Source organism: Cyphomyrmex costatus, unplaced genomic scaffold (assembly GCF_001594065.2).
Source record: "Cyphomyrmex costatus isolate MS0001 unplaced genomic scaffold, Ccosl1.0 scaffold172, whole genome shotgun sequence".
In the NCBI taxonomy this organism is placed as follows: Eukaryota; Metazoa; Arthropoda; class Insecta; order Hymenoptera; family Formicidae; genus Cyphomyrmex; species Cyphomyrmex costatus.
In genome coordinates, this window is record NW_017275737.1 from 995,306 (window position 1) to 1,020,088 (window position 24,783).

Consider the following 24,783-nt stretch of genomic DNA (forward strand, 5'->3'; position numbering starts at 1 on the left):
TCTCTCTCTCTCTCTCTCTCCTACTATCTCTCTCGCGGCATGAGATACAGCAAATAAACCGAAGATCGCGGCCTGCGACCGACCACAGAGTTCCGTGATTTAATGTGTTGCTTTGCTTGCGTGCGAGCAACTTTAAATTACTCCTTTAAATACAAAACTTAACGAGCATATATATATATATATGTGTATAAAATATACAACGTTCCAATATTTTTCTGTAATATTAATTAACGTTGCTGTATGGATAAAGCATGCACGATAAAGAAGCTTATTTCCGATGCTGTTGAATAACAATTATATTGCGCTATAATTAAACTAATAATCGATAGCAATCTAACTGAATTATCATTTTGAACAAACTTTCTCTTATTATTTAAATATCATTATATCTTCTCGATAAAAAGTGCTATAAAAAGGACAGGATGTGAAAGATGTAAGTTATATACAGATATATATATATTGTACACGGAGAGAAGGATTTCTTAAAATTTACCCTGAAAATACAGTAATTATGGTACAATACAATAAATTTAAAGATTTTTACCATGCACTTCAGTAAAATTAATCATACTTATTTTATATTTTATTGTAGTTTTATTAATAAATGTGAGAGATTTACATAAAAATTCTTCGAAATATAATGTTGTCCCACAATTATCATATTTTTAGGGTAAATTTTAAGATATAATTCTTTCCGTGTATACAACTAAGCATCAACGTAAATGCGTAATATGTTAAGCAAAAATGTGCACTATGTGTATAATGTGACACGATGTGCAAAGTGGTAACGTTACACTATCGCGCAGTATACGCGTTACTTCCAATTCCTTTCTGAAAAAAGACAACGTCAGGTTCCGTTCATGTATCAAGTATGCAAAAGAGATTAAATAATTATACTAAAAACCACGAATTTCTTTTTTTCTGAAAATTTATATCTTTCAGTTGGTTCAGATATGATCAAAGAAATATTATCCTTCTTTCTAGTCCGTATTCTGTACCCTATTCATGTATCATACTACACTGTTAGATATCGAAAGAAAAATGATAATCCAATTCTTTGAGTCAAATGAGTTAAATTAATAATTAATTGAGTTAAATAAATAATTTTTTATTTCTTACTTCCATATGTATCAAAATGTAAATCCATTTCTGTGGTTGAATTACTTAGTTTCAAAGCAAATAATGTCTATAATAATGTATGCATTTATTATTAAAGTTGGGAGAGAAAGAGAGAATCAAAGGACGCCGCATTACTTATATGAAAAATTGGATCTTTAATCCTATTATTTTAGTTAAGTTAACGACATGTTGAATACAAGCAGCATCTTATAAAAATAATTAAAAATCACTCAAACTGGATATCATTTTTTTTAACATCATGAATGTGATAGTTAATTTCTTTTTGTGAACGCCTGTGCAAACAATTTCATCTCTAAACCGTTGAATCATAAAAATATCGCGCAACTATTCGCGCGTTCCGAGGAATAGTCACACGTAAATTCGAAGTTAACTAATGTCTTTTCTGATCGTAATTTTTTATCGACTTCTGGCTTGTGGTCAAGGAAGTTTGTCGCTTTTCTTCCGTGACTGAACTTCTGCCACGCTATTATTTATCACCCGTGGTGCACATTGCTAGGAAAGATAGATCACGATAAAATAATTAGCTTCTAGACCGCACTTTCTTCGCAGCACCTCCCAGATCGAGCTGTCTGTAATCGAGGCGCGTGATATTTCCTCTGCGCTTCCTACCGTCCGTTATACTTTCCCTTTGATTTACTACCAATCACATCTGATCAATACTTCATTTGTAATAAAATAATTTATAATCGCCGCTTTTGTTATACAGTTCGACAAAAAATCATTTTTTCTTTCCACAAAGGGCTATATACTTATACAAAAAATGTTTTAACGCTAAACTCGATATACTCTTGTCAGAAAATGTTAAAAACGCCACTTTTTGATTCTTTTTATCCACAATTTACTAAAACCTCTATGCTATGCAAAATCCTGTTTTATCGACAGCATCGTGCTCAATCAAAAAAATCTTCAAAGAGTGTATAATATGATCAAACGTGTCGATTTCGGCGATGCGTACTTTAAGAGTGCTTGTTTGGCTGTTTCGTCAAACATGTTAAATGTCGTAATTTTAACAAAAAGTAGCAAAAATATCTCGCAGAAAAACATTTTACAAATTTTACCGAAGTGTAAAATCAAAGAATATGTATTATTACTTTGAAAAAGTAATACAACTAATGAATTTTCTCTGAAATGAACAAAGTGTGGACAGCGGAAAAAACTCAATTTTGTATTTTAAAAGCAATATTAATAACAAAAATTAATTTTGATTTCAGCTAATAAGAATTTTATATACATCTCTTAAGGATTCATATCTTCCTTATTAAATAAAAAAATTTCGAATAAACAATATAATAAAAAAAAATTATATTATTTTTTTTTTATTATTAGTTTTGTATATTTATTTATATCCATACATTCTCTTCCCCATCCTTTCACTTAATAAAATTGTCCAATTTTGGATCTATACTTAGTAAAAATGTCTGTTGAATCTTGTTATCTATGTTTTATCCCTCACATCGCCTATTTCGAAAAACAGAAGTAGAGCATTCAACCACACGCAAGATAGTAATAGCGAATATGTCTTATAATTTCAACATTTCTTTCGTTACATATTAAAATCATTACATGCTAACCATTCCATGCTAACCATCGCCTATTTCTGCATTCGATAATTCCGTTCTCCGTATTCCGAATATATCCGTCAATTTGTGATTAACTTAAATTGAATCACATTAACTATCCATTTCAGAAATATGAATGTTTAATTGTGATAATATTCTCGATTCTCTTTTGCTCGTCCCACGTGAACCAAACTGTAATTTTTCCGTCAAACACATTAGCCCGAGTCGAGTTCAATCGCGTGTATTTACCTTTGAGTTAGTCACGCATCTGTACACGAGAAGTAGGTACGCGCGTTCTAACATCAGTCACATCGCTAATTGCGCCTTTCAATTACCACGATTCGTCGAGTAATTAGCGTTCTATGTTATTCTATGTTATCGCGTTTCCGAGACGCTGAAAACCTGAGAGTCGAGTTTAGTTCACGGGAAACCGCGTTTCAGTCATTTAAGCACCGTCTTTTTTTTTTCTACGAGGCAGAAGGGACTAGGGAAAAGGAAGGCAGCAGCTCATTAGATGGTGATTAATTTTCGGCCCGACGCTGCGCACACGTAATCGCGCGCCCGTGCTTTTCCTCGCGGCTGGCTACTTCCTTTACTTTCGCACCGACATCCGGCCGCATTACGCCCGCGACTTCCGCATGCGAGGAAGGCTAAGGGAAAGGAGTAGACTCATTCATTAAGTATATCTAATAACGGTAGTCGAGTCACCGGGTTATATGTCTCGATAGTAGACATCTACATGACCTATAAATTGACGACATACGGAAAGAATGATTTTGCTGAAATATTTAAAAATTTATCTAGATAAGATATGAAAATTATTTTATTGGACTATCAAAATTTTGTAGGAATTTTAAGAACGATGAGCAACGTTGCACAAAATTTTGACATTCGATCAACTAGTCTTTTTCTCCGTACACACATATGCATTCGTCAAGATGCGTTCACAGTGGAAATAAAAAATAATAAACTTTCTCAATTTTTTTTTCAAGCATAAAGGACAGAGCACCGACTCCACTTTCAAAACAAATTTCACAATACTAAAATCCTTTCTAATCTTCTCATGCTGTCAGCCATTTCTTCATTCGATATTTTTATTGGTACTGAATACTTATTTACATTTGCATCGTGATGTATTTCAATGAGCCTTGTTTAAGACGTATGTATATATGGAATGAATTATATTAGTTAATAGAAACAATTTCAGTAACTTAAAATCTCTGTGTATTGTCGTAGAATAACGTGTATTTTTTTTTACAATTTAAATTTATTTAATATTTTTAATAAATATAATAAAGAAGGATAATAATATTTTTCTTATTCGTGCTTTATTGACGCAAACTAATTATAATCTGGGGTTTTTGTTATTTAGTATTACGAAGACGTAACGCATTGCTGATTTCTAATGATTTGACTCATACACATTCCATATGTATAAAAAAATATACGGGGTATCCTATAGACTTCCTGACTTTTATATACAACTTCAGATTTCTTATACTTAGTTTAGAAATAATATTCATCTAATAAAATACTCTGTTATTGTTTGTTATTTATATTAAATATTAATTTGTTATTTATATTAAATATTAACTTATATATAATTAATTCGTTCAAGTAAATAATAAAATTTTATTTAATAATTAATATGAATTCTAAAAATAATTTATACAAATACTTTAATAAAAATTTTATTATCAAGATCTGCAGGGCAAAATAATGAAATTTGTATAAAAGACTAAAGATTCTTTGTACATAAATCACGACAGAAAATTACATTTAACGTTGTTAATGAATTTTATCGATATCTCTGAGACCTTAGAAACATTTGAAATTATCTCAAAGATAAACGGCGTCTTTAGACGAACAGAATCGTGAGTATCGAGATGTGCACCGAGAGATTTTATGTATTGCGGGGAATCACGATAAGCATTACAACTTTGTATTATTGATCCACTCGTTATCCTTGACGCATTCCCATTTACATTCTCCGTTTGCAATAAGGAAACTTTTATTGTAAATGTATCCGCGAAGTTCCTTTAGAAGAAGCATGCTAATTAGGACACTGATTGGAATCAGTGAAATCCCACATCAACTCATGCACTTCGAGTACAGTATTAGCAATAATCGTTACTTAATCGTCGATTGTAGGATTTCCATTACAAATTCGATACTCATGTAATTTATAGTTCTCACTTCTATATTACGAGTTGCCACAGAAAATAAATTGAAAATTCTCTCTTCATAATTTTTCCAGGTTTTCTGAATAAAAACGGAGAGTTTTTCATAATCAATATATAAAATATGCATTAGGTGGTCAGAACTACTTTCGGTGGGAGTTTGAGAATTTAAACCTATTTTTTTTATAAATATGTACTACATTTCAAAATTAATATTACAAAATTTTAATGATCCAAAACATTTAAGTTTATTTAATAGAAAATTTTATTTTTTTAGTTCTGTCGTCGTTGTAGCAAACTAGCAAATGAGCGATATACATTTTTTACAGATTGTGCACAGACTAACTTGTCTCGTAAAAAGGAGCTTCTCATTTATTCATGTACAATTTATAGTATTATACATATATCGATTTAGTTATACTCATTGTTGCTTGAATCTTAATTTGAATATTATCTGTAAGTATATAGGATCGAAAATTGAGATGATTAAGCAGGAAAGAGAAAAGAAAAACGACAAGGAGAGCAAATCCTTGAACTTGTATTGAATTCCGTGTGATGAAATATTATGCTAAGAGGTGTACTCACGTGTTGGACTTAATCCGTTGCTCATTGTATCTGCGATGAAATTCAAGCAGTTCCTGCACCAAACCAACATTCATCATGCCATCGACTCTGTCGTTCAGTCTGTTGTCGAGGATCTTCTGCAAAATTTCGAGAAACGAAAGCTTTTTATTAATTAAGAACGACGTCAATAAAAATCGCTCGTTAAGAAATCGTTGGGTTCAATCGTGTAATATTTCAACGTAGCTGTTATCGAAATTCCGGGCATTAAATATTCTATCTAACGATAGTGCAAATTCTTTTTCACAATTCATCCAAACCGAATTTATAATAAATAAACGTTTTAACGATCGGCTTTACTCACCGAGAACGTAACGAGAAACGAACCGCGAAGAACATGCCATGGTACGTATCTAGTATAAATACGATCATTCTTTTAATGTTATGGATTAAGCTTTGTGACATGAATGAGTAGGAAAGAGTGGAGAAACTGCGAACATTTAAGAAAAAAGTCAAATAAAGCTGAATATTTATCAATTATAGGAATCTTTACTCAAGAGATACTCTATACGGAAAGAACGGTATTTTGCTAAAGTATTTAAAAATTTAGCCAGATAAAGATCAGAAAATAATTTTGTTGAAGCATCAAAATAATTATACAAAACATTCAAGCTGGTTGATAGGGTATAAAAATTGTTTGCAATGCACTCGTTGTACTTGAGTTTTTTACATTATTTTGATAGTCCGACAAAATTGTTTTCAGATCTGCGCATCTATAGTTAAATTTTAAGATATACTTCAGCAAAATCGTTCTTTACATACGATTATTTAGTTTTAATCTATATTAATTAATATTATTGTAAATGGTGTGAGAGCGCGCGCGTACAGCGTTCTATACAAATAATAATAATAATATGTATAATAATGTGTTATAATGTAGCACTAAGGCCCGATTTGCACCAACATTATTTTGACTTTAAGCTTAAAACTCTCACTTTCTCTCTTTAATGCCGAGGGAGAGAGGGAAAGGTTCAAGCCTAAAAAAGGTTCAAGCCAACAAGTGAATAATCACTAATATACTGCAGTAGTATCGTCTAGGTTAACCTCGTGTTCGCAATTTCTGCATTTTTTTACGCTATAAAAATTTACAGTTCGAAACAAATTAGCAGAAATACAATATCGTAAGTAGAACGTCGAAACGCAAAACTGCCCTGATATTTCGTTCGACATCTATCGTTCTATGATCGAATAAGACATGAATCGGAATCATATCGATAACTACATATTTCTCGTTAAGATCACGATATTGCTAAGAAAAAGAGAAGAAAAAAAAGAATGATCAAGATGTAGGCTCAATACCAAGGACTGTCCTTGTTATTGATTAACGGTTCAATGACATTGGAAATAACCGACCATTCCGTTAGATAAGAAAAATCCACTGGCCTTGGTAGCTATACAAGGTGTTTTGCAATTGTTCCTTTTCCATATGACCTTGTTAATAGCGAAAGCGCGTTAGAAGGTGACGTGTCCTCGAACCAGGTGAGGTATGAAATACTGACAGGTCCGGCCGTTGCCGGTTTTCGAGTGGTTTAGAGCGCGGACGATACATCAATCTAGCATACACGATTCACGAAATAGACTTTGTACTCTTGTTTACCATGGGTATGTACATATCGATGATGTGGAGAATATCGTTAAAAGCGATCGCGGGTATTGACACCTGTGTTATGCCTCGAGGATAACAAGGAAAGCGTTAATATGAGTGTTTTAGGACCTTATAGACAAATTTTAGGGAATAGTAGATCTTATTAAAACATATAACTTCGTTGAATTTATGTCTTTCGACTCTATACCCTTTTTAACCTTTTGTGAAGTGGCGATACCGTTTGCGGTCACTTTCTTTTATTTTATAAATTGTTCACTTTTTATTAATTTTTATGAAACTTATTCTATGAAGAAATTTGATAATGTTTTGTTCTCGAATCTAAGATAAAAAATAAAGAATTTAAAGTATTAAATGCAACATGGTGAACAGAATTTAATAATTTGGTTATCACAAAACTCGGTTTATCCGTTTTAGAAAATTTTTAATTGCGAAGTAACATCAAGTTTTCAGTTACAATTTGAGATTCTTCTTTATGGAAGTTAGTCACTATTAAAAATTTCCATTTTTTTTCGTCTATATTCAAACTGTGACATCAAAAACCTCTTAAAACCGAGTTTTACGATAATCAGATTATGACGATTTGTTTGAAGAGAAATGATTCTCCTGTTTTTGTATAATTTCTATAATTTATTTTGTTAGAAAATTTCGATCTCCAAAGGACTGGCTACACGTCCTTGATCCCATCTGACTGGCTATTACGCATCGATCGTGCGACAGTATTACCTGTATCGTTTGACATTACCAGTCTACCAAGCTTTTACATGTTTTATTTTTTCGGAAAAAACAAAATCGAAGGACGTGAACTAGTACTATCAGACGTGACACGCGATCGGATGAATAATTCCTTAAAAATGCATCAAAGAATATAGTTTCTTTAACATAATTTGATTATTTTGATAAAATTTCCTATTCTTTGAGGTTTGTTTCTAAAGTTCTAAAATATTTTATATAGTCTCGTGATTTAGTTTGTGTATTGTATTATATAATCGAGTAAAAAAAATATTGATAACTTTCAGACTTATACGACGTGATTCCAAACTGCATAAAAATATAGTTAAACACACACACGTAAAATTCAATGTCAATTACAGTTGTCCGGTTGTGCGGTTTAATCATCTAATATACTGTAAAAGATTGGAAGATAAAAGAGTGTAATATAAATCAGAGAGTGTTTCATTAACCGTGCAAACGCGTAGTTCTTGTTACAAGCACGGTAATCACGATATCATGAGATATTTAATAATAAAAATGTTGCTTCCAATTTTAGCTTCCTATTCCTTTCCTATACATTTTTGTGGTGCTCAATGACCTTGGTCAATGCCCGAGTCGAAACTGACTAATATTCTACAAAGCATAAAGTAAAAATTAATTAAATTCCACTCTTAGTAATCCTTATTAATGATAAAATAATACTGATTGTGAGAGATAAATGGTACATAATAAATTATATCAATAACAGATAATATTTATGTAGCGAAGCATGATTAAATAAGCAAATGTAGAATTCCTGTTACAATCGCGTTGTGGTAACACAAAAAATCGAAATTGACTCGCCGTGGTTGTTGGCATAATTGTAAACACTTGTAAGTGTTTGACGAGCAGCTTCGGTATTACAATATCGTGCGAACCATGAGCTCTAATAGACCTTCCCGTGCTGCGCATTAAAAAGTAACTGCATGGCGAACGTTTGATTATAAGAATATACTACACGTGTTTTCAAAATAATGAAAAAATTACAAACTATTTTAGATTGCATTTAAAAAGAACACAAAAAATTTTTAGTTATAATTTAGAACACAAGTAAAAAATTAGATTAAAAAGTAAAAGTGTTTTTATTTCTTTCATAATGGAAATATAATTAAGAAATAATAATAATAAATCTCTATTTTTTTATATAAGTACTTTAAGCATTTAAGATAATTTATTTCATTGCAAAATTTCATTGCAATGCAGAGATTGCTTATTCTGTAAATAAAAAAACATTATTTATTTGTTATTTTTATACAAGTAATCTTCTGCATCGTAATGAAACTTTCTATGTATTATCTTGAACATTTAAAATATTTATATAAACAATTAAAATTTTTGTTATTGTTTTTTAAAACAATCTTAATTTTAAATAACAAATAAAGTAAATAAACTATAAAAATTGTGTTAAATAAAAATATAATGTTTTCTTATACAGGGTGGACCAAAAGTTCGTTTACATTTCAAATGATGATTTAAAAGAAACTAGTTATGTGAGATAAAAACTGTTAATTTATTATTAAAGTACACAAATAGGGATTTTATTTTTTAAAAATTACATCATTCATATATGATCCTTGACTATTTTGACACTGCTGCAACCTGGAGCGGAAATTTTCAATGACGGCCTCACAAGTGTTTCGTGAAATGTTTTGCATTTCCTCTCGAATATTTTCCTTTAATTCCTTCAGAGACACTGGGTTGCTGTTGAAAATTTTACTTTTAAGGTATCCCCAAAGAAAGAAGTCCATTGGGGATAAGTCCGGGCTACGAGGTGGCCAGGTTTTCAACAGCAACCCAGTGTCTCTGAAGGAATTAAAGGAAAATATTCGAGAGGAAATGCAAAACATTTCACGAAACACTTGTGAGGCCGTCATTGAAAATTTCCGCTCCAGGTTGCAGCAGTGTCAAAATAGTCAAGGATCATATATGAATGATGTAATTTTTAAAAAATAAAATCCCTATTTGTGTACTTTAATAATAAATTAACAGTTTTTATCTCACATAACTAGTTTCTTTTAAATCATCATTTGAAATGTAAACGAACTTTTGGTCCACCCTGTACAATTTTCATATATATAGTTTATTTGTAGTATAAATATTAACACACATTTCCAATTTCAATTTACTTTGTAGGGACTGTACGAGTGATACATCCTTAAAGATATCACCAACGGCAAACAAAGAATAGAGAGTGTAAGCATGTCTAAGATTTTGCTTTGCGCCATCGTGTCTAAGACAAACAGGTACGATATTTGGAAGCGTTTCTTACCTGATCGGGGCCCTGAAACGTCGAAACTGTTCGAAGTTTGGTGCCCGTGAGATTGCTTGGGAAATATAACGTGTGTCCTGTTAAATACTAAAAATTATCGCTCTCATATAAGATAATTAAAATGTTAGAGTATAAGCGATAAAATAATTTCTAATAATTCCTAATTTTTTTAATAATTTCTAAACATTTAACTATTATTTATTATACAGATTTATTAGATAAAATATTTTCACACATAGATAAAAATCGAAGTACTCTCTAAATTTCTTGAAACAAAATTTCACTACACAAATATTAAAATACTGCCACTATTAAAAAAAATTTTTTAATTTGCAGTCTTGAGTGATAATTTTCATATGCTTTTGGAATGAAATTTATTCCAAAGAAAAGAAATCTCACTACAAAAAATGTAAAATCTCATTTCAAAAGATCTGCCACTCTTATTCAAGAATACAAATTTTTTACTCTTTTTCAATAGTGGCAATAGTTTAACTCTTTTGGAGTGAGATTTCAAAAGAAATTTAGAGAGTATTCATAGCTTTACGCTCATTTTAGATGAATATCTTAAACTTTCATAATGGTTACCATCCAAAACCGCTCATTCTTTCACCGAGATTTTCGATCGTGCGAGAGAACTTTAATCGATCTACTCTAATTTTTTAAAAGAGATATAATTTCATTTTAAAAAGAGAAGGATATTTTCATATCTTTTTCGGCGATTTTTCTAACATTAAAAATAAAAGTTTTAAGGATGATAAATTAAAATAGATCACTCAGTATAGACAAGTTTAATAATCCGGGTAGCTAGATATCGACATATACTTTATATTAAAATAGCTTTAAACTTTAAAAATTGGAGAGAGAGAGAGAGAAAGAGAGAAATTAGTATATTTATATACTAGTTTTAGTACATTTATATACATGAGACGTAAATGAGACTGGACTATCTCTATGCGGTACACCTTGGATAATGCTAATGCCGGTAGTACTTTATCAATCCAAACCTCGAAAAATATTTAACCAAAAGAAGTTTTATTAACTCTTAACGTCTCATAAGAATATTAAATAAAAAATAAGAGTTCCTATTAAAAATTTTAAAGTTGACTTTGAGAGCGCCTTTATACTTGCACTCAAGATGATATAAGTATCGGTATCTAATGTACTTGTTAAAACTCTACAACTTTTTGTATGCATCAGTTTTTCTCAAATGTCTTGTTTTCGAAATATTTTGCCAATTCAACTTTTTACTCACTCTGTAGAAAGAGGATAGGAAGAATTATTTAGAATATCGATTAGGCAAGGTTTAGGCAAGGTTATATTTATATTGTTAGAATAGGTCCGGAAATAGTTTTCAAGGATACGAAATAATAGGGATTTACAATTTTACAGCGAAATTTTCCATAGTATATGTATCCTATGTATAAGGATATTCTGGATATATTGACACAACATAAAATATCCGGGTATTGACATAAGGGTTAATTATCGTTATCGATAATAAAAATAATAACATGTCTTTTTTTAGCACTTCTCGTAAATTTAAATTTTAAATTTCCTTTTCAGCGGCATTTCTCTGTGTTTCGTCGTTAATAGTTTGGATACATGTATGAATCGTCGTGCGAGAAATTTGGGAGAGTCTTTGTTAACCATAGAGAAGTGAGGAAGGCGCGCACACCGCGGAATCGTTGATGTTAGGACTGTAGAACCGAATTGTTGTTCTCACGGCTGTTCATGGTTAAAACGCGACCTCCGCAACCCGTTTCGGCTATGCGTTCACTTTAAATCCCATTTAAATGCCGGAGCCTCGCGCGCCCTACACACACGCCCACACACGTGCGTACGCGTGACGCACACTTGCACGCGCATATGCATATACAAGACTCTCCTCTTTCCATTTCATTCATGCGCGCCGCGGCGCGCTCAAACACAGCCATTGGTGACGCAACTCGATGGTCAAAGTTAGTATTTGATGACCACACGGTACATGTGCCACTACGTGGCTAAACTACATTCCATGTGTGCCCGCGTGCGTGTTCCGTGTGTACGTTCACGCTTTGACAGATTTTACAACCGGCACGAGTGGCATTGAGATGGGTAAATGTGTGAGTCGAATTCGGCATCTATCTTTTTCACGTCAAATATGATATAATAGGACACGATTATCTAACATTTATATTCATTGACAGCGCGTGTAACTTCGGTTACGCGAATACAAAACTAGGGAAAAATTGACGATACCTACTGAAAAATGCTTATACTTTATAATTCTTTACGAAAAAAAATTTGTTTGACTCGACAGTTCCCGTTTCCGTACGTAAGCGTCAGACTAAAAATATTATAATTCATAATTCATAAGGTCTCTCTCTCTCTCTTTTAGAGATATATTTTATAAAATTAAAATAATATATATACATCCTCCACATGTTATTAATAAAAAGATACATACAGAATTTATAAATATAGATAGTTCGCAGCATAAGAGTGATGAAAATTTCATAATATAACCGTCCAACAACTGTTAAAAAAATAAGATGAAATTTCTATCTGTATACGTTAATGTGAACATTGTTTACTTTAAAACGAAGTAATTCAACCACTGAAATTGGCTTGATTTACATTCTAACGTGGAAGTTAGATGTAGTAAAATAATATTTAATTCAAAGGATTGAGTTTACCTGAGCTCTACCTCGAGCTCTACCGCTCAATGTAACTGTTACGTAAACTGATACACGAATATTCGAGCTAAAGTCTTTGTTTGATTCGGTGAAAATCTCGTAGGTCTGTGAGAGCTGAGGATGCAAATAAAAAAAAAAATTACTCAATAGTCTACAGAGGTGCGGGACGTTCCGCAAATAACAGTGGTACCCAGTTGCGCGCGGATCGCTCCGCGCTTTTGCGCCGCGGCCTTCGCCGAAATCAATGATCCCGTCTGGAGGTGAAAAAGTCAAAGGCCCGGGCTACGCGCCGCGCCGGCCGGCCGGCCGGATTCGGTAACCGCGTGCATACGAACGCGGACCCGGGCCGTCGCAGTGTGGGCGGTGCTACCGGGAATACGCGATTAGATCACGCGGATAAGACACGATTCGCCGTTCGCGGTCGGAAAACGAAACGGTGAAGCGGCGACGACGTCGGGTGCGAATTCCGCGACGTTGATGCAATGTCGAAACACCGGAGGCCGACCGACATCAATCCTCCGCGGGCGATCTCCTTCAGTTGCCCCAGACAAGGCGAAGGATAACGATATGCATTGTCATACCGTTGAGATGCGCATAAAGCATCGATGATCATCTCCGTCTCATGTATATTACAGCATCTTCGTATTTACCCGTTGTCGATGTTACAATGTATGTTTATTCATTCGGCATGAACTTTTTTTTGTGTAATCCGATCATTTCTTATGAAGCAAGCAATATTAATTTCGTGCGTTTTTTGTACCGCGACTTTTCGTTCTATCATGATTTACATATCACAGAAAAATATTTAAAAGATGAAAAATGAGCGTAAAAATATATATATATGTATATACTGATCGATTACATCCTTTAACATTTCAAGAGAATAAGTGTGTTCTATTTTACGCTATTTTAAAATAGAATAAAGATAATTCATTGCTCTGTCGTTAGCTCTTCATAAGTGTCGAACGTGGACCAGTGAAGAATTTGAAATAGTTTCCGGCAAAAGCCATTGACCAAGCTCGTCTCCTCCGATTTTTTTTTTTCACGACGGATAATATATTTTCAGGAATCAGCGAAATCGTATAATGTGGCACGCAAATACGGCGAGTTTCGTAGCTCTCTTTTTTTCATAATATGAACCAACGAAAGAGAGAAAGAAAAGGAGAAAAACTCGTCCTATAATTTGGACAAATGATTTTCGTGGAAAATCGAACACGCACACTTTTGTGTGAATGTGGTCGTTTGCGTGGATTTTTCGAGTTCACAAGAAAGAATTGCTACAAAAAGAAACCAAATAAAAGGCCGTCGGTACAAAAAAAAAAAACTGTGTACGTCAAGAACACGAGATCTGTTCATATATGTATAATTCATTCATTTCTCTTGAAATTTAACGAACAGAAGTGTGAGCTCTTATACCAGACAGAAATAATAGAACTTAGATTTATTTATTAAAATACATATATACATATATATATGTATATATAAATAAAACAATGATTAAATAAGTAACAATTTATAATTCTGGAATAAATATAATATACGATATTTGGCAACAGATAAGAGAACATTTGATGAGTGATTTTGGATAATAAAATAAGGGTTAATCAAGAATAACAAAATTGCGATTTATGCTTTGTTTTTGAACTATAAATGTTTAAATATTGATATAAAAAATGCTTAAAACATATAAATATTTAGACAATTGTAATTAAAACCGAAGTATCCATCTCAATTCTATTTTCTTTATTCTTTCATAATATGAGTAGAATTACTCTTTAATTGTTTTCCATCTGTTGTCAAATATTATATAAACGTATATATATCTATATATTATAACTGATAAATAATAATAAACAAAATAATGCATTCAGTTTATTACTAATAAAATTAAATAGAATATAACATTTAAAGCAACCAATATTGTTATTATTATAATCCTAAAAAAAGATGTAAATTTTACATTCCATTAATATTTGTCTATAACTTATGTCTTGGAAATTTTCCAATAACGTTAAAATTAAAATGAATAATAAATATAGCGTTATCTTAAATTTTATAAGAATCGAGAAAGTAGATCTGTAAAGAAGCATGAAAAAATAGGTGTCATGTAAATCTTCAATCGAATGACAAATATTTCCGGTAAGTAGTTAATGAAATAGGATGAATTTTAATAATATTGAACGAAGAAAGGCAGCTATAAGAAAGTTGATACATATTTTTACTAATTATGCTCTGTGGCATAGAAAAATAAGGTTGTAACCAGTTCGTTATCGCGATTATAAAATAGGGATTATCGAGTAAAATTTTCAGTAAAAAAAGGAGAAAATAATTTTTATCTCATATCCTTATCGATGTATCAAACAAGAAATCTTACTGTTCGAATAACTTCACGATTCTTCTATTTTTCTTTATTTTCAAGATAGCCGTAGCTAAATGTTACATTCAGTTTAGATAAAATCTCGTGAAATGATACTGACATAGTTACAGAAATATCAAAAGTAAGCAATGCATGCTGCATAAATAAAGATCGTTTTATGTATATACCAAGTTTTCAATTTTTCTAAAGTCTTGTACGAGCATCAGTCTTTCTTATTTTAAAATATTCATTTCATTCATCTCATAGTTTTCTCTCTTCAAAGTTTGTGCACATTTGTGCTCTTTTTTATTTTCAATGGCGATTCTTGATGCAGACCCGTTGGGCATAATTTCTCGATCGAAGGGGCGGCACGATAGAGAAAGAATAAAAGGGTCGAGAGAACCCCGCTATATGTGTATCTGAGTATACTTATAATATATATATGTGTGAGTGTGACCCAAGGCATTAACAAGACAAGGGCACGAACACGAAAGGGTTCTACGATCAAACCACGATTCTAAGAATGCGAAAATTACTCCGTTATCAAGGAATATTGTAACTCTCTTAGACTTTCTTTCTTTAATGTATTGTTAGTAGTTTTATAGTATATTAAAGGTCTCTAGGCTCGTAAGCAGCATCATTGCTGATGCCTTACATTTTGAGATGTAATTTCTATTATTTTGTCTGCATATAATTTCTCGTCAACATTTCTCTTTTACATTTCAATAAAATTATTATTATTATTGTAAGCAGTTCCAGTACCGTATTGTTAACAAAAATGTTAAATTATGTTTGCCAAAATCAATATATTAGTTCGTTATTTCATATCACTGTTCTTTTTATTGTGTTTTCTATATGAATGAGGAAAGCAAGTTAATTAGCCACGAGTATATCAGTGCTAATTAACCGATCGGTTGATAAGTTACCCGATAGTTAATTAGAGAAATAAAATTATTATAAGACAATCTATTAACATTCACGTACTGTTGATGAGGACAGCTGAATATACGGAAAATTTATGAGAGGTTGGTGGGTAAAATATTTCTGTTAGATCTTAGTAAACCGTGCGCGATTAGGCCGGATTAGTCTACGACCTTCAGGTTTCGTTTCCTTAAATTGACACCGCGGTCTTCTATTTCGTCGAGAGGACAAAAGGTAATACGCAGCGGGTGCACGTGCGAAGACGTTACCGTGCACACTCAATTACGGAGGGGGAGATCCTAGCCTTATGCGATCCTTTCTTCCGATAAATGGTAAAATCCATTACGTGGCTTGCGCGCGTGTAAATCCGCGCGGCGCGGCTCGCGTAAATCGCACATAAATTCTCGACGTGATGTACGAGTTAATGACGCGATGTTTAGTGACTTCATTCGTCCGTGGCATTCAACGAGACGAGACCCACGCTTTATGAGATCCGCACTACGAGAGCCATTTAATTTTACCACGTTTTGCCATACCGGACGGTATGGTGGAGGAACGTGGTTTACGTTCGTCTTCCACTCGGTAATCGAAACGCTTTTATTTATCAAATGTTTTCAACGAAGCAATTCAACGTCGCACCTCCTAAATCGTAGTTTATCCCCTTTTAGCGACAAATTCCGGATAAAATGAAATTTTTATATAACATCGTAAAAACTCAGTTATTAATACACTAATATAAAAATATAAAATACACATTAATCAAATAGAAAAATTGTGAAATATATTATGTATTTTACATTTATATATTAATAATTATTTTCATTGGATTAATGAGTAATTATTAATATATAAATGTAAATATAATATTTTTTACTATATTTTTATTACAATTTATTGTATAAATGAACTCATTGTCAGTAGTGTTTTTCGAAAATTTAAAAAAGAAAAATTTATCTGTATACAATTTAAGTAACCGTTTCTTTCATTTTTCAATTAAAAATTTTTCCATATTAATTTTACATTTGCAAAACCGTTTAATATGGGAAAGAATCTAATAAAATAATTTATCTGTAAGAAGATAGAACCCCGAAGAAAATAGGAGTATAACTATAATAAATACAGCTGAAAAGAAGTTATAAGAAGTTATAAACTTGAATTCATTAAATGAAGCTACCATCTGTCAAAATACGACAGAAAAAGTTTCATATTCAATTAACATTTTCTAAAGTCAATAAACTGTTTTTCATGCTGCGTTTATTCGAATACAATAATATCGTGTGGAAAGTTATATAGATTATAAAAGATTATTTTAATTCCATTCGGGACTTTCGGGGATTTCAACGAGTAAAACGGAAATAATCAAGGGATAAGTTTCAGTGAGATTCTTAATGAACGTCTGGAAAGTAGTATTCCTGTCACTGGGAGATAATCCTTCCCGCGGCTTCCGCTGCTTGTATCACCACGGATGTCTACGAACGGGCCGTAGCAGAGCGTCGCGCGTCATCATTCGTTCGTCTCATCCTTACGGCGAATTCAGCCGAACAAAAGGAACAACGGCTTCCCGATATTTTCGTTCTTCTTCGCTCTGCCATTCGCGGCTGCGTTCGACGCTGCGCCTCGGGTCGAGTTGCCGGAAATGCCGTGCGTGCCGCGGCGTCTAAAACCACCGTAGTCAGATCCGCATGCGAGACGCGATAAAAAGCGAGATGGGGAACGAAAGATCAACGACAGAAAAAGCTGACGCCGGTCGCAAATCGCGCCCATGTCCCCGAGGAAAGCTTGATTCGATTCCTCTCTCCCAGGGAGAGCGATTTCTGATTCTATATATGACATATGTATATCTCTCAAAGAAAAAATAGTCATTGACTCGCTTAAAATACACTGAAAGAAATAACTTAACTATTTCTGTTAAAAAAAAAATAAGACTTTGTTTCCACACACACACACACACACACACATATACTAAGGTTTCGGTGATATAAAGACTTATATGACGCTCGCACGGAATGCAAGAGATCCGAGGTCATATTTTTCGCAATAAATTGTTTACAAATTGTAATATGTTTGTTAGCAGCATTATTCATCTTTGTAAAGCCATGTGTACACTTAACAAACGAATAGCGACCGCAAAAGTTTATGTTGTTATTTGTCACATAAAGTCGTGTAAGTTTAATTGGTATGTGCAACGGACATGAAATCTAATCGAATGCTAGTATTGCGATCAAGAAAAAGAATAAACTGCTCACAAACACAAATACGAATGTCTAACATTCGATGTTCGTTTACTAGACGTATATGTGGCTTGATCCTTATGAGCATCAAGTTATTGCTAGGCAATTTAATTCGTGATATTATTACGATAATTCTGTCGATTTAGAGTTTCAAGACCGAAAAATCAATTCGGCGTGCCGTTTAGCAAGACCTGATATGTATAGTATATAAATTCACACTGAACTATATTTAATCCAGCTAGAGATTCAGCTTCGTTATGAGCTTCATTTTTTATTAATTGCGTATTCACATGTACGGTCTAATGAGGTTTTTATAAGTCTTCGTTTAAAGATACAATCATACAAGACAAAATACAATTATTCAGAAAAATATTTGATGAATTTCCGATAGCAACACAAAGTTTTGCAGTGCCACTTAAATTCTCTGTGACGTCTAAATTTTATGAGCAAATGGACTCGTAACTGGGTAACGACGATAGCGGTCGTAGCCCTTTTAATTGCTTTATTAATAGCTGTAGACTCGTGATGTTAAGAGCACATTCACACCACGGTACCGACTTCGTGGGAGGCTTGTCTAATTTTAAAAGGCGCTCCGCGTGTCGAAAATTTTAGACATCGTCGCCGCGTCACAGTGTGGCAAATTTTCGATCATCGCAAATGTTGAGTTTAAAAGTCGTGTACTCTCTTATATATTATTATGAGTATATCTATCATTAAAATGTTTTAAGCTAATCATAATTTCTTGAAAACTTCTTGAAATGTTTAGTATTCTTTAAAATTTTGACGAAAAAAATTATAATTACTCGTAGAAGAGTTTGAGTTTAGCCTTCGTCCAGGTTAGATTCATGCCGGCGCGGTATTTTTCACGTATATTTCCATTACGCAGTGAATAACAAACTTTCTCGCAATCTATACACGTATGGCCTCGTACTGAATCAATCTGTCGCTCTACGGCTTTTCCTTGGTTACATCCTGACATAACAATACACACACACACGCACACACATAACACCCCAAGCATTCTTATACTTTTTTGACGGTTGTCCCTGTGTACGAGTTCGATTTGCTATTCTGATTCTTTTCAGTATTTTAGACTGTTCTCTTCAAATTTACAGTCAGTATATATCAGTAAAGATTTATTATCTTTATTTTTCTCCATAATCAATTTGACAATTGATGGTGGATAAATTGATCAGCACAAAATAATTATGAAAAATAAAACACTATTAAAAAAAAAATAAGAATAGACATTGGCCGGTATTTAGAATCTTACATTTAAGACCGTCTTAAGTGTATTATAAATTAGAGAGCCATATTAGCATTTTGAGACTTTGTAAACATCTGAACTATAATATTTATAGAGATAATGTCTTTATATAGATATTATATATATTTATTTAATGTATATTTAATATTTAATATTGCTTAAAATAAATATCTCTTCACTGAAAAAAGTGATTTTACAATTGTAGCAAAAATTTTCTAGCTACGAAAAATTAGCTGAAATAGATAAATGGCTAGCGAGCACTACGATATCGTATATGTCTCATATCTAATCGATTTAGATGACAGAGATAGAATTTATATCTGAATCGTTTGTTAAGTTCAGCAAAAAAGTCTTTCTGTGACGTCTAGTCAAATATAAGCTTGTCACATATCTCTTATAAAAATAACTGTGGTAGACAGAAAAGTTTAGCGACGGCAGTCAAATAAATATATAGACCTTACACTAGCTATTTTTTCTTGCAAGTATTGTTAGAATATTGCTGCTATAAAAGTTAAGTATGATAGAAAATTTTCTAGCAGATACAAAAATCAGCGATACATTTTAGATATAATACTTAGAATTCTAGCTGAAATAGCGAAACACTTCCCTGAGTGTTTAACACTTTTTTTAATAGACAACTAATTTCATTTAAACTTCAGTTTCGAAAAATTACGACTAACTAAAAACCTTTTAATGATAAATGATAAATAATATATATATGTATATATAAGTAAATTGATTAAATATTTTAGTATAATTTTAAATATACTATTACACAATAATTATATTAATTTCACATATATTTATTCAAAAATAAAAAGAAAAGAAACACGATAAGTAAATAACATGAAAGTTCTTCAAGGGTAAAAGAAATATAACAAATCGATAAATACTTGGAACAAGAGAAGAGCGCTTTTCCTCTGTCAAACGTATTCGTTTTGTGCGGAAGACTTTGATTTCGCGGCCGACTGACTTAATGGGTTTCCCTATCGACAGCTTCCCGGATTCTGAGGTATAGATTGGAAGCACGAGCGCGGCTTCCGGGATGATTTTCACAAAACCGCGATAAGAGAAACAGCCTCGATCCGTCTGGTCCAAAGAGCGACATCGGCCAAGAAGGCACCCTGCAAGTTTTCTTTGAAAGATGACTTAAGAAAATTCGGCCCTAAGAAAACAATAAGTAGTACAATAGCTTACAAATATTCTTCACGTTTGGAATAATCCAAATGGTAAATTAAAAAAAAAATTGTGAGTTCTTAATACATTGATTGCTTGTTTCAATATTAAATTCAATGTTAAATTATACCTAATTTGAGTTATTTAAAAAATTTCTATACAAATTTTTAAATTTTACATTTGACCGATGAAAAATATATTTCAAAAGAAGAATCGAATCGTTCTTGACAGTTGTAGCAGGTCCTTTGTAAGCGCATAAGTAATATGAACATTGTTTACTTTGAAACGGTCCACAGAAATAGGTAGATATATATTTTGACATAAAAATAAAAAAATAACAAAGTATTATTTTAACTCAAAAGATTGAGCTACCACTGTTCCTTTGATACCTAACAGCGTTCAACAAACTTTTTAAGTTTCTCTTTCTGCGACGTAATATTGGTAAAAACAATAACATTTATAATTTTTAAATTAAAAATTATTATTTATCACATAGTCTCTTTGGGTTTCCAAAACATAACAAATAGCGTTCCAAATAAAAATGATGAACAATTCACATCCAACATTACTTTTACACGTAAGTTTATTATTCTGTCGAGGTTAATGACAACCAAACTCTTTTTAAAATGCAAGTCCTTCAATTTTGCTGGACCAAAAAGAATTAAAAACGATCATACTCTGACTCAACGCGTTCCTTAACGTAAGCGCCACGAAGGTCAGAAGTTACGACCGGAGTCTGCGAAATGGCGCGCGGATGTGAGAAATAAATTCCTAAGGACTGTCCCGCTGAGAGGAGCTGTTCAACATTATGGCTGGCCATTGTGATTGCCATTTATATTATTTTTTCTGATTTTATTATCGAAGGCCAAAGAAAGCTGAAAAATTACGGTGTCAGCCGCGTTTACGAATCTGTCGAATAAAAAACGATAAACTTTTCTTGATATAAACATTCTATTATTGTGTGCATTCTGTAATAACATACATAACATAGGAGAGAGTTGCCAAACGAGTACTGGTCGCCTATAAAATTATACCTTATCAATATTTTACATTATTATTTATGTTAGTATAAGCAACATTCAGTAAAAAAAATATGAAGCTAATAATAAATGAGTAATATAAACAAAAATTTAATAGTAGATTAAACATATTTGTGGCTGTGTTAACACTATTAAAATTTTATATTAATTTTATACATACTAATATCAATTTTTTACATCTGATATTAAAATTTGATCAATTTATATTCATAAATTTAAAAGAGATGCGATTTAGAAAACCTATAGATACGATTAAACGATCGGTTTCCTCGTACCTTTTGCAGCATGTTACAAAAAAACTTATGATAAATTAATTTGTTATTGAAAACACGTAATAATAAAGTATCCAAAATGCCAAGCAAAATAATTTCCAATGTTCATTAAATTTCAATTCATTAAAATATGATAATAAAAAATATAATACAAAAAAAGCTTAAATGATACCATTCGGTAACTCTTCTTTACGCTATGTATAGATCTTTTTCAGTAATTTTATTTAGTAAAAGAAATTAAAAATAGTAACTCTATGAGTTACTATTTTTAATTTTTACTACATTATTATCTCTTCAGCCTTTGTTCGTCATAATAAAATTGTTGAATGGGAACTAAAATACCAAAATGACAAATAATCACGTGCAGTATGTAGAAAGAAAAAAAAAGCTTATACTGGGATAAAATGCAAGAAATAACGTTTTACTGAATGGCCTTCGCCTTTTTCTGCTATTGTACTCGGAATAAAGTCCCTTACTTTATCTACACTTTATCATCGGCCATAAAGGATGACACTAACAAAGCCAACTTGCGTGAACGATTATTTTATTTCCGCATCTGAAAATAACGAGCTCTATTTATGTCTACATAATAATGTTACATCCACTTGTTCCGATAAAATTCGCCGAATATAACTTTTCTTTTGTCAATCGAGCCGCTAATATAATAACGTATTTGATCACGTAATCGTCACATATTTTTTATTATTTTTTCGTATGTAATTTCCACATTTCATCTCGATAAACCCGTAAAATCGTTTAATTGTCAAGATCGATATCACAGTTTAGCCAACGTGCCATATCTCCAAACGTCGCGTCGTCTCTCTATCCGCGATGTCTGGAGACATGGCGGGACCATCTCCGTTTTTGCGAGACGTGATACAGTATGACTATCGGGTGTCACATAGGCGCAAATACGTGTTCACTATCGTACTCCGAGCTCTGAAGCCAATCGGCCAGTCGGTGGTTGGTTGGTGGTCGTTCAGTCGGTGGCAGGAAATGACGACATATCCTCGGATCGCGTAGACTCTTCGCACATAGACAACCCAACCAGCTGCCGTCCAAGTGACACTCTTCGGGTGCTTTAAAAGTCGCACGCATACATCGCGCAAGAAGAAATTGCAGGGCAAGGATAAGACTGGGAAGGAAGGCGGAAGGGTGAAGAGAGGGTATACGAGAGGAAGAATGGAAGAAAGAAACGGCACTCGGCCAGATGTGCGGCACATTTTAATTAACATCCAGACATCCTCCGAGACGGATGACCCCGAACTCAGGGCCATTCGATGACCCTTTTCCCATCACGTCGTCCTCTGGATAACAGGAAGAGCGCGTCTTCCTCCTCATTCTCCTCGCCTGGACACGCAAAATGATCTTTCTCATACAGCCGCGGTATGGATAAACACGTATGGCGTTTCTCGGAAGATATAATTTGACACAATTAATAGATCCTACGATTCGCATAGAATTCGCAAGTTCTTTTTATTGAGCAATGTTTTACAATTATTCTTTATAATAATAATAATAGTAGTAATAATAGTAGTAAAAATAACTTAATTTATTTATAAAGTAACACAGGTCGAACAAAAAAATTACTATTTTTTTCTCTTTAAAGTGTTATAGTACATATTCCGAAGATGTTTTTCTATATATATGTCCATTTTTGTCTATTTTATTTTACCTTTATTTACTAAAAATCCTGACATGCTACACAAATTCTGACAACGGTATTCAACACGAAAAAATCATCAAAGTATGTATTATTACACATAGAAGAGAAAGAAAAGTGATATTTGTTGAATTGTATAACTCTATATAGAAAGTATAAATAGTTATGATTCGATGAAAATAAATTATAGAATTATATATGAATTACAATTTATTTATAAGCTCTTGAATTGAACTTTTAGATGCTATAGATTTTATTTAGAAACAAATTTTCATTTTGTTGTAAAAAATGTTGAAAATAGCCGAAAATACAATTTTTAATTCATTTTAACCCAATTTATTCAAAATTCTGCACAACAGACAATTTTTAGGATATGGCATTTTAAAGAAAATTTGACATTGAATCGATATAATAACTTCTTTAAATATCAAAATGTAATGCAAATTTTGATTTTAAAAAATCGATGCAAAAAACTCATTAGTCATCCTAAGTTCTTTAAATTGATCGAGAATACGTGTATTACATACGTATATTGAATTCGAGCGAAATAGATATTGCAACAAATTTGTGAACAAAATCGCCAAGCTTTTCACAGTAGAATACAGAATACCTCAAGTCATCGATATGTATATCTCTCGCTTATCGTGCGTATTTCCGTCCCTTAGAAACCAGAGCGAAATTCCGGAAGCATTTCAGAGAGATATTACATTACATAACGTGATATAACGTAAACGGAATTTATCGCGTCAGTCTGTATAATCTGGGACAACAAACATCATGAATGACTGAGCTAGTCTTGTCAGTCGATAACCGTAGAGAATCGATCGTCTTTTCTTGGAATAGCGTTTCCATTGAAATAAAAATGTTTGATAAATTTCATCTTATTTTTATACACAATACATTTCAAATATAACTATTTATACGTATTATATATATCACGAATACATTTTTTATTAGAGAAAAAAGTTATAAAAAAATGTAGATTTCTATTTTTCGTTTAATTTCATAGTTTTTTTTAAATTTAAATCAACATTGCAAACAATAATTTATTGATCTC

The 24,783-nt window shown here is 32.3% G+C and overlaps 1 protein-coding gene across 1 annotated transcript in view; it reads right to left on the reverse strand.

Moving 5' to 3' along the window:
- LOC108772002 (tRNA dimethylallyltransferase, mitochondrial) overlaps window positions 1-24,783 on the reverse strand; it is a 119,501-nt gene that overhangs the window by 13,588 nt on the left and 81,130 nt on the right. The window contains exon 5 of the mRNA XM_018537436.1: window positions 5,465-5,580. Within this exon, the coding sequence (XP_018392938.1) occupies window positions 5,465-5,580 (116 nt within the window). The remainder of the gene's footprint in view (window positions 1-5,464; window positions 5,581-24,783) is intronic.